The sequence below is a fragment of the Malaclemys terrapin genome, chromosome 1, assembly GCF_027887155.1.
Source record: "Malaclemys terrapin pileata isolate rMalTer1 chromosome 1, rMalTer1.hap1, whole genome shotgun sequence".
NCBI classification, from domain to species: Eukaryota; Metazoa; Chordata; order Testudines; family Emydidae; genus Malaclemys; species Malaclemys terrapin.
Window position 1 is genome coordinate 82,401,470 of NC_071505.1, and position 15,060 is coordinate 82,416,529.

A 15,060-nucleotide genomic window follows, 5' to 3' on the forward strand; every position below is an offset into this window, starting at 1 on the left:
ACACTCTTGTGGACACCACATTAGTTACATTCAGAAGATTGTCTTTTGGTTGCAATGGAATAGACGTTTAATTTTTTAAATATTTAAGCTACCAGTGAGAAGCTAAATTCTGTAACAAGAGATGGATCCAGAGGCCAATTCCACAATGGTAAATATGGGACGACCTTGAGTGTTTTAATGATTTTTCCAAGAACTATTGTATCCTTGAACACTTAAAACTGAGATAAAACCAAGACCAAAATCAGAATTGCTGCTGTAATTTGTAATACATTCTTAAACAAACCAAAAAAATCTTCCAATCCAGCAATGTCCTACTTCTTATCCAAAATTGATTCACCAGTCTTTTAGTTCTGATGGCATTGAATAAACATCCTGAAATATAAATTATAATTTGTGACATGAACAACCATTACCAGAACTCATAATAGCACATTTCTATAATTATCAATGTATAGTGCTTTAAAAGCAAAGGATACTGCTTAGTCAAAGTTTTACAATAAATTATCAGATGTATTATGTATGCAAACTCATAAGCTAACAGCTAGAGAAACAAAGTGTTAATGGCAAAGTTAGAAATACCAAACTACTAGCATTGTCCCAATGTCTTCTTATTGACAATATTACATTGCACAACAATAGTGTACCCAGACAACCTATAAGAAATTGAATACACTGTCACAGTCTATGTATCAATTCATATAAAATACTACAAATTGATAGGTAATTGCAATTGTTATTCTATAATAAAAAGTTACAATTTATTTTAAAAAATACAGCCAAAATAGAATTTACAATTTTAGTCAGGTTTCAAGACATTTACAGTAGCTTTTATACAACAGCAAGACAATCACTGCGACATTCTGATGCTTATATTAAAACTGAACTACCAGTAAGATGTAGATGTGGGATGGAATGAGCAAACAAATGACTTTCAGAGACACTGAAGAGAGGGGACACAGAACAAATGTACTAAGAGGACAGGATTGGTTTGTAATGCAGTTGACATTACAATGAAGTTCTTCTGAAACTATTCAAAATGTAACTATAAGCTGTACTAGGAAATATACCAGTAAGAAACATAATCTAGCACACTGTACAATAAATATTTTTAAGAAAAAATTATTTTGAACTACTCAGTTCATTATTTAGAACAGTGCTCCCATCTTTAATTGAAATGTACAAAACTATTCACTTTTCCATTCAAACTGTTTATACTAAAAATCAATTTTTTCCTTAAATCAAAAGTTATAAACCTGTTGCAAACAATTTTATCCTTCAACTGGCAAAGAGGCCATTCTTTATTGTCTGGTAAAGACCATAGGTTGACAAGTCTTGACTAGATGCAAACTAGTTAGATTGGCGAAGACTGAATGCTGAAAATAAATAAAGTAGGTGTTGTAGGGGACATCCCCAAAAAACTTGTCAAGCTAGAGAATTTTTTAAAATACCTTTAATGCCCATGATGTAGTAATTTTCAGAGTTTAATTTTCAGTAGTAGGTCAACTGATGTTACCAGACTGTAACGAAATAGGAAAGAAATTGGCCAGCCTTCTATCCAACATCAACATAGCTCAGAAAAATTTAACTGAAGACAGCAGAAGCTATTCAACAGAATGAATCCGAAAACAATCAGAATGGCAATGATGTGAGAATCTGTGGACACTGTTGATCAGAAAAATGTGTCTGTTTAGACAAAAAAGTTATGGGCTTGAGCTGAAACTCATTAAAGCTGGTACATTTATCTGAGCAGCAGTAAACTTCAAAGCAAGCTTCACTCCTTAAAAAAGCCCATAAGACACCAAAGTGCAATAATAACTGCAACAGTTAAAATAAATGCTGGTAAATGAACAAAATGAATATAAAAATAAAAATCCCTTTATTCAGTTATCTGTTTTATTGTTTAAGATTACCCCTACTAAGAAAACTCAGCTCCTGATCAGAAGCATGAATTTATATTACAAGAAGTGAAAAGATTTATTCAAACCTTGGGGAAGGGAGAGAATGTGGTGAAGAGAACAGAAGAACCTGCATTATAGGGCCTCAGGTCATGATAAATAGAAGAATGATGGCCCACCAGGCACAGAACAACGTGTACTCTAGGCTCAATCAGTACTAGAAACTTATTTAGTTAGAAAAATACAACAGAAATCTGATATTCTTAGTCAGTTTCCCACTGTATAATACAAATAGCTAGTATCTGCCAATACACAACACTAGAACATATTAAACTCTTGACATCCAGAATAGCATCAATCTTATTGCCAATAATGGAGCTGGACTATGATCTGCTGCATCGAGGTATCAACAGAATATTAAAAAAAATCTGCGTGCTTTCTATTATTTCCCTGCCCTTTTCATGGTACCAACTGCTTCATAAAACAAGAACTTCAGCTCTTTTCAAAGTAGCTGAAAGAAAAATGAAGTTGATTACAAAGGTCTCACTTCAATTGAAATATTTTTACCTTTTTACGATTTCTGACCATCATGTTCCATTGTATCAGTGAGAATAAATTATAGCAAAACACTGAAAACACAACTCAGAGAAGAAGGTTAATTTATTTTTTTCTAAAATTAAGTAGTGACACCTTAATTCAGTCAACACTCTTCTTCACCAGGCTGGATTTTCCTATTCGTTTTGGACTTCATAAACAAAATTCCAGGTTCATCTATCTACAAAAATACAGTGGATAATTTTTGATTTTCATTAAATGCCAGATAATTTACAAGTCCTTGAAAACCAGATGAAAAAAGGAAGTCATCCTGTATCCCTCAAGACACTCTGCAGCATTTCACAAATGTACTGGAAAGGAGGAATTTTAGCCTTCTTTAAATTTTTAAAAGTTGCCGGGGAAGGCCTCTTGCCATCTCTTGGAGACAGTATGCCATGACTGCCATGGTGATGTACATTTACGTCACCACGGCATAGAATCCTTGTTTTCCACCTTTATACAGAATGACCAATAATTTGAGAGTTGTAGTCTGCTGTCTCCATTCTTAGGATATATGGGATGATGCTGTCAATCTGAACATTTCCAATCAGTCCTGCAAAGAACAACTCTTCTGTGATGGTGGCACTCATCAGTCTGAGGGCAGGCAATCGGAGAAGAAGCCTAGATAGCCTGAAAAACAGGTTTGGCAAAAGAGAATGATAGTTTAGTAGGTAAAGTGAGGCTTTCTTTTGATGTTATCCAGTTATCAATAAGAAAAAAAATTACAAAAGGATTACACTTTTGGTCATGGTTCAATAAAAGCTCAGCTCTTAGGAGGTCTAGTATTAAGGTTTTGTAGGTATGGAGGACAGATCAAGTTTTAAATTAATCCAGTATTTAATTTATAACCAGTCACATCTTTGACATTAGCGCAAACAGATATTAATAGGCATTTCAATATATGTAGCTTGCACAACCTGCTAAGGCCTGCAGCAGGCAAAAAAAACCAAAAACAAATGGAAGACCTGGCTTCAAAGAGTCAGGTAAGTACAATTTTAAAAAATTAAATACATTTTCATAAAGTTTAACTTTTATTTTGAAAATTATTGGACGTAACAATAAAGTCATACACATATAGTGACTAAGAGTGGGACTAAGGTTTTTCAACACTTTTCACTTAATTGATTCTCACATTTCTTAAAATGAAATACTTCTCAAATCAAAGTAACTGAAGCTCTGAAGAAAATAAACGAAAGAAAAATCAAGCATGTGATGTATATACACCACTACCTCGATATAACGCGACCCGATATAACACGAATTTGGATAGAACGCGGTAAAGCAGTGCTCCGGGGGGGGCAGGGCTGCGCACTCCGGTGGATCAAAGCAAGTTCAATATAACGCAATTTCACCTATAATGCGGTAAGATTTTTTGGCTCCCGAGGACAGCGTTATATCGAGGTAGAGGTGTAATTTACATACCTGTAGGTATCATCTGGATATGCTTTTGTTACATAATCTTGGAACTCCATGTAAGCCTTTTCTTGAAACTTTTCAATCTGTATCACATTTTCTAGACCTGGGTGATCTGAAACACAATTTATATGGTTATACCTGCTCTGGATAAGATGCACAAAACAAAAACAACAAAGCCCAGCTGGAGCAACCATCCAATTAATTACTTTGCTACTGTAGCAACTTCTGGGTGTTTTCTGACAATTTTGATGCTGGGCACCTCCCCTTATTTGGATTCTTTTCTTAGATGACAGAGATCTATTTCATTTAAGTTGCTCAGATGAATATATTAAACTGCTCTAGTAGTCCAAGCAAATGCAGTTCTCACCACGTGTATAACTATTTACATAATCTCATTCACATTTGATCTTGACTCCAGTTACTGTGTTGCAACCGAACATAGCAGCATTATTCTGATGTTGACAGTTCATTGGAGGGTTGTGTGCTTAAACATTACAGGGAGTCTAGCTGCCATTCCAGACTCCATTTTCTTTACTTTATTTCTTCTCTGAAACTGCTGGAGCTAATTGCCCCCCAGTCCCTCTCCCCCTTCTGCAGACCAATTCCTCCCAGCCCATTGTCTGCTCCCTGCACTAGTTCAGCTCTGCACACCTGAAGGGTGGCCAGTTCCCCCCGAACCTGAGTCAGTGCTGATGCCTTGTCCGGTGAGCTTGGCATGCTGTGCGCTTTCTGCGTCCCTTGCCCTGTGCCTGCGATTCATCTGCAGCTACCTCCTGCCTCCGAGGTCAGTGCAGCACAGCTGCATGCCCCGCTCCTGTCAGCCGCTGTTGCTTCACTCTCCTGTGCATGCTGTGGAGTGAGGTGACAGCAGCCAGCACAAGTAGGGCACACAGCCACCACTGCACCAACCCCACAGGCAGGAAGAGGTGATCGGAGATGACCTGAGCCAACCCAGAGAGCATCAGGTTGTTTTTATACCCAGTCTGAACCCGACACTTGTAATCAGGTGCCATCAGGTTCAGATTGGGTTGGAAGGTGCTACAATTCCCTCAAACCCAATATTTCATAGATCAATGGTATAAACATCCTTTCCTGTCTAATAATCCCTCAATTTCTTAACTCCATAAGCCATCTATAAAGCATGGTTCCAAAGTAAAGAGCAGAAGGGAAGGTCAAGTGTGATTGCGTAGAGGAAACGTGTTTTGAGAACACGAGTTACTGCTGGAAGTAACTTCTTTTTTCTCCTTCATGACATTACTTTCAGAGCCCAACTATAGGAGGTTAGCTAGTAATGATATCCCTAAAAAGGCAAGCTGAGGCACTCTGCTAGTTCAACAATGACTAAAGCACTGCCCTGCTGATACGAACGTGTATTCTTGATACCATGTGGAAAGAAAAGCCATTTGTGAACATATGAATTGAACTCCATGTAGCAGCCATACAGATTTCAGATAGGGGCATATTGTAATACATTCCCACTGAATCTGCCATCCCACTAGGTCAGTTAGCCTTGAGACACTGAAGGCACAAACATCAGCTAGTTCATAACTTGACTGGTTGAACATTCCTTTCCAGTTAGAAAAGACTTCCAGGGATACTTCTGAATACACAAGTGTGAGGAGAAAGTAACTGGAAACACACAGGAAACTAGGTCAAGCCTTTGACATTTGAGCAAACTTTTAAAACCTGTTCCACTTTACAGTGTAAAGCTTCCTAGTGAAATGTTTTCTAGACTCCCACTGCCTTGATCTCTTCAGACAAGGACAAAACATCCTGTCCTAAAACCTAGCAGTCATGCTGTCAAGTAAAGGCTGCTGAGGCATCTTTGCATCACCTTGTTGCTGTGTTGGAGCAAGGTATATCAACACAGGGAGAGTGAATGAATAATTTTTGGATAGAGAAGCAAGTCTACCACAAGGCATGAACTATCCCTCTGTAAGACTAGGCTCTTATGAGCCAGTTGTGCCCATAGGAAGACTTCTGATGAGTCAGATGAGTTGCAGATACCATCAAGCACTTGGTGAATACCATGGGGGCAATTGCTGAACCTCTCACAAAACTGAGGTACTTCTTGTGGTTATCTGAATGTAAAAGCAAGCATATTAAATATCAAGGGCACAAATCAGCCTTGAAGTTCTTGAGCAAGGATTATGCTCCTTTGAGAAAACAGATAATTTTATTGTCCTTCGGTATCTGTTCAATATAAGGAGCTCAAAATAGGGTAGGCCTTTACTTTTGGAACTTCTTCCTGGTACCTTTCTTCCAGTGTGCCTTCCACTTCCAATATGTCCTTTTCTCCCACTAGTTTTTCATGAGAGGGATTAAAAAAAAAAAAAGGAAATAGAAGGTAGACCAAGTTTTGTCACACTATGAACTCCAAGGAGTACCCCCCCTTTCAATGATCTTTAGGACTCAGCTACATGAAGAAATGGCCTGTCATGCCTGTAAATATTGGAACAAAGAATCCTAAAAGACTGGGGTAGAAGAGGAAGAAGGAGGAGGACTTGGGTCCCCTGAAACTCACCCAGGGCTCTCTGGCACATCCTCAAACTTGCTGCTTACATGCAGCGCCACCAGTAGATGAAACTTCTGAGGCAGAAAAGAACACCTTTTCTCTCTTCTGAAAACAAAAGGGCTTCCCAGATTGTCTCTGTGTTTGCTGGTACCACCATTCCTGAGCCCGAAATATCTCTTCAACATGACAGCCATAGCCGAAGACCTGGCTGTAGTGTCCATGATATCAAATGAAGCCTCGAGAGAATTTTTGGACAACTAGCCTTTCTGGTATAAGACCAGAAATTCCTTTGTTTGGGGAACATACTGGGTCCAAGTAACAGCTCTGGACTAGAACAAAACATCTTATCTGGCCATAACTCTAGTAATTTGGTCTCTCTGTGCCCATGTTTTGATGACACTGTCCCAGCTCTAGATTTGTCATTTACAGCAGAATTCACAACTCGCCCAGAGTAAAATATTGGAAAAATAATTGACACCCACACTGGTAACCTGGTATAAGGAATCTGGCTTCCTTGAGGCAGAAGCAGCAGAGGAAGAGTGATTCCAGACCTCTTTAACCAGCTCATTGACAAGGACGACTGTTTTTTTCTCTTTGTACTCCAGGATTTCAAAAAATATATGTGGCTTGTTAGACAAAACTACCAGTGGAATACCGATATCACAGCCATTCTACCCACCAAATCCTGAAAGGCCTTGGCATAACTTACAGAAGAGGAATTCCTAGGACTGCCTCCAGTTCCTGCTCCTCAGAGAGAATGCATCTGATTTCAAATGAGGTACAACTACCGCTCCTGAAGATTTAAAGTAGAGGAATCCCAGGGACCTCTGAAGAGGCCGTCACCTTCTTTGTAGGAGAAGGCTTCCTTTGGGGGGATAAGGGGACGGGAAGATGTTGGTCTTCCATCATCTCATCACAGAGGCCACTTAAGGAGGAAGGGAACCACAGGACCAAAAGCCCCAAGGTACCCAGTACAAGTATGGAGGACAACTGGGTAAAATTTTAATTTTGGAACTGTCCAGGCTGACAACTGAGGTTCCAAAAGTTTTCCTGTACCTAAACCAAGTTCCCTTTGAGGTGGAGCTGCAGCAGACTGGGAAAGTACCTGGTCTTCTCAGTTCCAGGAAATCTACAGCACCAATCTTGGAAAAGGGAGGAACCATGGATCCAACGATGGCTCCTCCATATGACAACCTGGAGCAGATTCATTGTGGGATAACTTGCCAGAGCATCTCTTTCTCTCACAGTACAGCTTTTTAGAATGATCAGTGCCAGAAGATGTGCCTTCTTTGGCTCCATCTGAAGAATTCAGGTCTTTAGCTGGGGGAATGTGCTTCATCAGCCTGGGATTTTGTGGTAGGCATTAGCACTAAGGAAGGCTTATTGTCCATATTACTTGTGCCTGGGAAGACTTTAGGGGAAGGTCTATCAGACTCTTGCATTACCAAAGCCTCTTGCAGCAGCAGATTCTAGAGTACAATCTTATGGTACTTTGGGACCTTTTCATGCCTATCTGAAGTACAGAACTTTGTGAGATAAGAGGAATCTCTTTTAAATCCCATTCTTTTAGATGGGCCTCCCATTGTAAGTAAGGCCGAAGGAGATCTAATATATATTAAAAAAAAAAAAAAAAAAAGACAAGTGAAAAAAACCCTTAAGCCTAATCTGACAATGCAACTATTTACAACTAGATTTGCATGTATAAGATTAGAGAAAAGGAAGAGTTTGGCTCTGTCACTGCTCCAGGTGGCAGACTGTGGAATTTGAAGGAGGAGGATATTTATACGTGCGGTCTGTGGAACGTTGGGCTTGAGGAAACTGAGTGCATCCCATAACTGCCATCTGCTGTCTGAAAAGCTTCCATGATTAGGCATGTGACTTCTACACTGGGGCTCTGTATAGGTAATGTCATGAAGAACGTAGAGGCACAGTATGATGATTGGTGTGGAGAGGTGGTAGTGGGTAGGGTTACCATATTTCAACAATCAAAAAAGAGGACAGGAGGAGCCCCGCCCCTGTCCTAGCCCCGCCCCCGTCCTGTCCTAGCCCCGCCCCTGCCCCTTCCACTCCCTCCCACTTCCTGCCCCCTCAGAACCCCCAACCCTCCCCCCCACTCCTTGTCCCCTGACTGCCCCCCAGGACTCCACCCCCTCCCTAAGCCTCCCTGCCTCTTGTCCCCTGACTGCCTCCTCCTGAGACCTTCCCCACATCCTAACTGGCCCCCTAGGACCCTACCCCCTACCTGTCCCCTGACTGCACCAACCCTTATCCACACCTCCACCCCCTGACAGCCCCCCCCCCCAGAACTCCTGACCCATCTAAACCCCTCTGCTCCCTGTCCCCTGACTGCCCCCTCCTGGGACCCCTGCTCCTAAATGCCCTCCAGAACCTCACCCCCTACCTAAGCCTCCCTGTTCCTTATCCCCTAACTGCCCCTTCCTAAGACCCCTCTCCCTAACTGTCCCCCAGGACCCTACCCCCTACCTGTACCCTGACTGCCCAAAACCTTATCCACCCTCCCCCAGAAAGCCCGCCCCGAACTCCCGACCTCCCCCCCCCGCTCCTTGTCCCCTGACTGCCCCCTCCTGGGACCCCTGCTCCTAACTGCCCTCCAGAACCCCACCCCCTACCTAAGCCTCCCTGTTCCTTGTCCCCTAACTGCCCCCTCCTGAGACCCCCCCCACCTGTACCCTGACTGCCCAAAACCTTACACCACCAACCCCCAGACAGCGCCCCCCCGAACTCCCTGACCCATCCAACCCTCCCCCCTGCTCCCTGTCTCTTGATTACCCCCTCCCCCAGAACCTCCCTGCTGCTTCTCTGGCCCCCGGCCCCCTTACTGTGCTGCAGAGCAGCGCGCTCGACAGCGGGGGAGGGCAGCAGGGTCGGAGCTCCAGACGAACGGCCCCGATGTGTGAATGCAGGGAGGGAGGGGGAGGGAGAGGAGGGGAGTGGTGTCAAGTTTCAGGAGGGAGGAGGGGGGAAGTGCAGGAAGGGCTCTGGCTCTGGCTGTTGGAGCACCGGCTGCTCTGTAAGCCGCGCGCACGCTCTGCATGGGGGGGGGGGGAGGAGGGGAAGTCCGGACATTGACAAATTCCCCCCGGACGCTATTTTTAACCTGAAAAAGCCGGACATGTCCGGGGGAATCCGGACGAATGGTAAACCTAGTAGTGGGGGGGCCTTCCTGTTTATTACCTCCAGTTCCTGTGTGTTTCCTGGTTCCTGAACTCAGTGTTCCAGTTCCTGTTTGTTTGTGTGTGTATGTAGTGTTGGGTGTGATAGGCTGAAGACAATGGAAAAACCTTAACATGAAAATAGAATGTTTTCCAGTCTGAGTGATGAATGCTTAAGTATAATGAATTCCTGGTGTTTAAATAATATATAATGAGGTACTGTATGACAGATATAACCACTGTATTTTTACTGTTGCCTTTATTGTCTACATTCATAGATATGGCATAGTAAAGGCTACACAGCAGCTGCCTTCTATTCCTCAAGACTCACAATCTATTGAAATAAAACAAAGCCTTCACTATTACCAAAATAGTATGCAAATTACGATGCTATTAGCATAGATGCTAAAATTATGATACTACTGACAGAGGGGATTTAGTTAGGGTTACCATACGTCCGGATTTTCCCGGACATGTCCGGCTTTTGGGGGCTCAAATCCCCGTCCGGGGGGAAATCCCCAAAAGCCGGGCATGTCCGGGAAAATCGGGAGGGCTCTTTGGCCGGGGCCGCGGGCATGGTGCCGAGCCCGGCCGGGCGCGCGGTGCCGGGCCGGGGTCGCAGTGCCGGTCCGGGGTGGGCGCGGGGCCGGGCGGGGAGCCGGGGGTGCGGTGCCGGTCCGGGGGGTCCGTGGGGCCGTGAGCCGGGGGCTCCGCTGGGCCGCGGGCTCCGCTGGGCCGGGAGGTCCGCTGGGCCGCGAGCCGGGGGGTCCGCGGGGCCGGGGGCCAGTCCGGGCCCGCGGGGCCGCGAGCCGGGGGGTCCGCGGGGCCGCGAGCCGGGGGGTCCGCGGGGTCCGCTGGGCCGGGGGGTCCGCGGGGCCGCAAGCCGGGGGGTCCGCGGGGTCCGCTGGGCCCGCGGGGCCGCAAGGTCCGCGGGGCCGGGAGCCGGAGGGGTCCGCTGGGCCGGGGGGTCCGCGGGGCCGCGAACCGGGGGGTCCGCGGGGCCGGGGGCCAGTCCGGGCCCGCGGGGCCGCGAGCTGGGGGGGCCGGGGGCTCCGCTGGGCCGCAGGGCCGGGAGGGCCGCGGGGCCGGGAGGTCCGCGGGGCCGGGAGCCGGAGGGGTCCGCTGGGCTGGGGGGTCCACGGGGCCGGGAGCCGGGGGGTGCGCCGGGCCGGCAGTGCTGGGCGGGCCGGGGGTGGTGGGCCGGGGCCGGCACCCCAGGGCCCGAGCCGACCCAGGCTGGCCGCCTCCATGGGGCCAGCCTGGGCCGCGCCTCCTCCCCCCACACCACCCCTTACCTGCTACAGGCTTCCCGACTCAAATTTCGCGGAAGCAGGGGAGGGGGTGGAGACTTCGGGAGGGGGTGGAGTTGGGGCGGGGGCGGGGCCCCTGGGGGTGTCCTCCATTTGGAGGCACAAAATATGGTAACCCTAATTTAGTGACTTTTTAAAATTCACCTCTGTTGGACATCAGCTTCAGAAAAGGTAGAGCAATGAGAAGACATACTTGTTATTGTTGCTTTTAGAACATGTATGAGAAAAATGAGCAGACTGCAGACTTGCTCAGCAAATATCAGAGTAAAAAACTGCTCTAAATACAGAAAAATACCTGGCAGATCATGTTTCCATATAGCAATTTTTGTTGTTTTCCTTTTTATTATAAATCTCTGGATCTGTAAACGATGGATGAAAATCCTGGGTTCAAGAGACAGTATCTTGGTGTAAATCAAATTACACACAAATGACTACATTAAAAGAATGTTAAAGTAGCAAAGTCAAGCACTCAAAAGTTAGGAAAAGCCAGAATTAAGGGTAATTTGGCCCCCTTCTGTGTATCTAGTATGATACAATGTTTAATTACCTGATCAAACATTATTTCCACAGGACCTCTGCCTCAAACAGTGAATATGATAGCAACTCAATATTTTATTTCATCCTCATTTTTCAATGTGTGCCACTTCCTCTCCTCCCCGCCTTACTTACTGCACACTATTCAAACCCTGGCTCTGAATACACAATTACTTATTTCTTCATGAAGTTTTCTATGTTGCTAATCACTATATTATCTGAGTATTTCACAAACATTAATTTAATTTAATTTCACAGCCTCCCTGCGAGATGAGGGAGTGGTGTTACCCCCTATTTTACACATGGGGTACTGAGGAACAGAATGATTAAGGTCAGAAGTATCCACTAATTTTGAATGCCCATTTACGTATCTAGGATCTGATTTGTCAAAGCATTATATAGCAGTTTATACATTCAAAGAACACCTTCTGTTGTCTTCTGAGAGTGATCAGTACTTCCACAAATCAGGCCCTATGGTCTCATTTTGGGCCTCCAGAAAATAAGGAACACACAATTAGTGACAAACTGTGAAAAGTTTGGTCTAAATGACTTGTCTACCACCACACTGGAACTCCGACAGAGGCAGGGATAGAATCCCATTCTCTAGGACAGCATTCAACATCCTTAACCATGAAACTATCCTTTCTCTTCCTGCTATCCCCTGCCTCATTCACTACATCAATTCCAACTTCCACAACAAATGGAGTCCTACAGACAACAGTATCCTTTACTACACAACACTGAATCATCCCCAGAGCAGGTCCACCCTGTGCACTGAATGCAGCAGGTGTCCTGTGGAAAAAATAGTATGTGATCATATAATTAGACTGTATCATAATACATATGCACAAGGCAGCTAAATCAAGGTTGCACAGGCAACCATGATTCTCGCATTTTCTAGCTTTTGTATGCTTGACTTTGCAACCTTAAAACATTCTTTTAATACACACCCCTCTCTCCTCACCCTCACTCCCAAGCTCCTCATCTGATCTCTGTGTCACCCAATCCTGTCTCGGTCTCCCTCCCTCAAAGGCTTTTTGTCCCAATCTCCTAGTCCTGCCTGCCCCCTCACCTACTTATCTGATGTCACCCCCCAACTGCCAAACTGGCTCCTAAGTCTTCCTTCCTTCCAGTCTCTCCCCCTTCCAACTGATTCTCAAGGAGCAGAATTAGAGAACATGATGGTAAAAACCATTGGTCAATCTGCCTTATCATTTCTAGCGTTGCTAGCAATGGCTGAGGTGCACTGGTGCTACAGCAACTTTGGGAGAAATACCTAAAATTCTCAGTGAAGATGGAACCTTTGGTAGACTGGGAGAAGGAGAACTTTTAGATTTTAAATTAGCACCTAATTAAAATAAAATCAGGTTCACACATTTGTTGCAGCTATAGAACTAAAATGTCAGAAATGCATGAACTTGCATACAAAATTACTCTCTCCCACACCTTAACTGAAAGCTTGAATTTTGGAAAATACAATAACTTTTAAATACACTGTAAATACTCAGATCTCAATTGTCACAGAAAAGAACAAAATTTTAAGTTAAAAATAATTACATACCAGGACTGAAGAGGACGATTGCTTTCAGATAAGCATATTCATACCCATCTAGGCAAAGCTTAACCATACTGTTACAGAACTCTTGCAGTTTGAAGATATGCTCCATCACTAGTTTTCCTCTATCTGTAGACAGCTTATCTAGATTAGTACAAAAAATTGCAGAATGGATTTTTCTGGATAAATTTACTCCTGATTCTAAACGATTCATACAGCTGGTAATATGAATCCATATTCTTCTTCTGAAGGAAAAAACTACAGGCCAATGTATATTAATTATAATTATATTATATTATATAAACACACTTCATGATTTGTCTGATAATCCTACTAAGGAGTCCAATGAACAGAGGTGGACTGGCACCTGAAATATTAATCACCAGAAGGGGGAAGAAGATTACATACTAGTAAATGGAATTCCCTGAATGTATTACACCCCTGCAGATGTACTCCATAAGAGTCATGTACCATGCTCACTCATCACAGAAGCGTTAGCAGCACCAAATCTATTAAAGAGCACTTCTTCCATTTTAGGATCCAAATGTTCTAGAATCAAAGTCTGTAAAAGGATCCACCCCATGCCTGTCTTAGCTGTATTCCTAAACTATCATTTTAAATACATGACTGCACTGGGAAAGGTTTTTTGTATAGTAGCATGATTACTTTCCCCTTTTAAAAAGTGAGATGAGTCAATTTTTAGGAATCCAAACCAAGCGGCTAGGTGAAGACATACAAAACATTCAAGATCTGGATAGAAAAATCTTGCCCGATTTAGGGGTATGAGAGCTAACACTACTAGAAGGAATACACCTCTGCCCCGATATAACACTGTCCTCGGGAGCCAAAAAATCTTACCGCGTTATAGGTGAAACCATGTTATATTGAATTTGATCCACCGGAGCGCACAGCACCGCCCCCCCAGAGCGCTGCTTTACTGCGTTATATCCGAATTTGTGTTATATTGGGTCGCGTTATATCTGGGTAGAGGTGTATAAGGAATTCTCTGGAGAGGTCTATGAGTTTAATACCACAAGAGCCTGGCCCATGCTAGAACAATTAAAGTAACTTGAGCCCCAATCTAACTATTATAACTGTAAAACAATTAAAGCAAATCTATTTCTTTTTAGACATATAGAAAAATCATAGAATGGCGATGAAGAACAAAGTATCAAAGACTGAGATGCTATGTGTATCTCACAAGCAATTACAGTCCTGTTAATTTTTTTTTTTTTTTTAGTAGAGTTGAACAAATACCATGGAACAAGATGTTTCAATATAAGGGGCTTATACCTGATACCTCTGAGGGTACATCTACACTACAAACCCACCATGTAATTACTGCAGTGGTGCAGGTCCACACTACCCTCCTTGGGTCAGTGGTGCACATCCACACCTGGAGCGCTTCCATTGACCTACGAGGGGCAGTGTGGGGAGCTCAGAGCCCGGTCTCTGAGCTTTGCTGGCGGCTCCCTGCCATGAGCCTGACTGAGCCACAGGCTCCCTGCGGGAAGCCCCGTCCTTGCTCCCCGTTCCTTGTCAGGAGCGGGAGGAAGTCGCCTGGAGCGTCTTGTCCCTCCCTGCCCCATTCCCCACCAGTAGCAGGGGAAAGCTGTCCAGGACTTCTTGCCATCGGGGAGTGGAGTCCAGCTGCCCTGGTTTCTCAGCCCCCCCCCCGCGCCACACACACCTGGAGCTGGGCAACCTTGTCAATTTCACGGCTCACCTGGGCTTCTCACCCCAGCTCCTAGCTGGGAGTACTGTCCAGCCGCCCCGCTCTCTAGGGCAGCAGGTGCTTTCTTGTCAATTTCACAGCTTCTGCCCTGAAACTGACAAGAACTCCGATGTAAGGGATCTAGTGTCTACACAGATACTGCATGGCCCAAACTACACCGACATAAGCCTTACACCTCTCATGGAGGTAGAGTTGTTATGCTGCTGTAGTAGAGCACCTACATTGGTGGGAGGAAGGCTGCAGTGTAGACATTGACATAATTAGACCAACATAAGCTGCCTTATGTTGACTTAACTGTAGCCCTGAGGGATATAAGATTTTTGCAGGTAAAGC

The 15,060-nt window shown here is 44.5% G+C and overlaps 1 protein-coding gene across 7 annotated transcripts in view; it reads right to left on the minus strand.

Moving 5' to 3' along the window:
* Window positions 1-2,537: 2,537 nt before the first annotated feature.
* NR2C1 (nuclear receptor subfamily 2 group C member 1) overlaps window positions 2,538-15,060 on the minus strand; it is a 99,317-nt gene continuing 86,794 nt past the window's right edge. For 6 of the 7 annotated variants that reach the window (XM_054028249.1, XM_054028242.1, XM_054028234.1 and 3 more), the window contains 3 exons: window positions 12,999-13,136; window positions 3,912-4,017; window positions 2,538-3,119 (listed from right to left, as the gene is read on the minus strand). In XM_054028249.1, the coding sequence (XP_053884224.1) occupies window positions 2,945-3,119; window positions 3,912-4,017; window positions 12,999-13,136 (419 nt within the window). In that variant the 3' untranslated portion in view covers window positions 2,538-2,944. The remainder of the gene's footprint in view (window positions 3,120-3,911; window positions 4,018-12,998; window positions 13,137-15,060) is intronic. The other variant, XM_054028266.1, reaches the window with a different exon arrangement.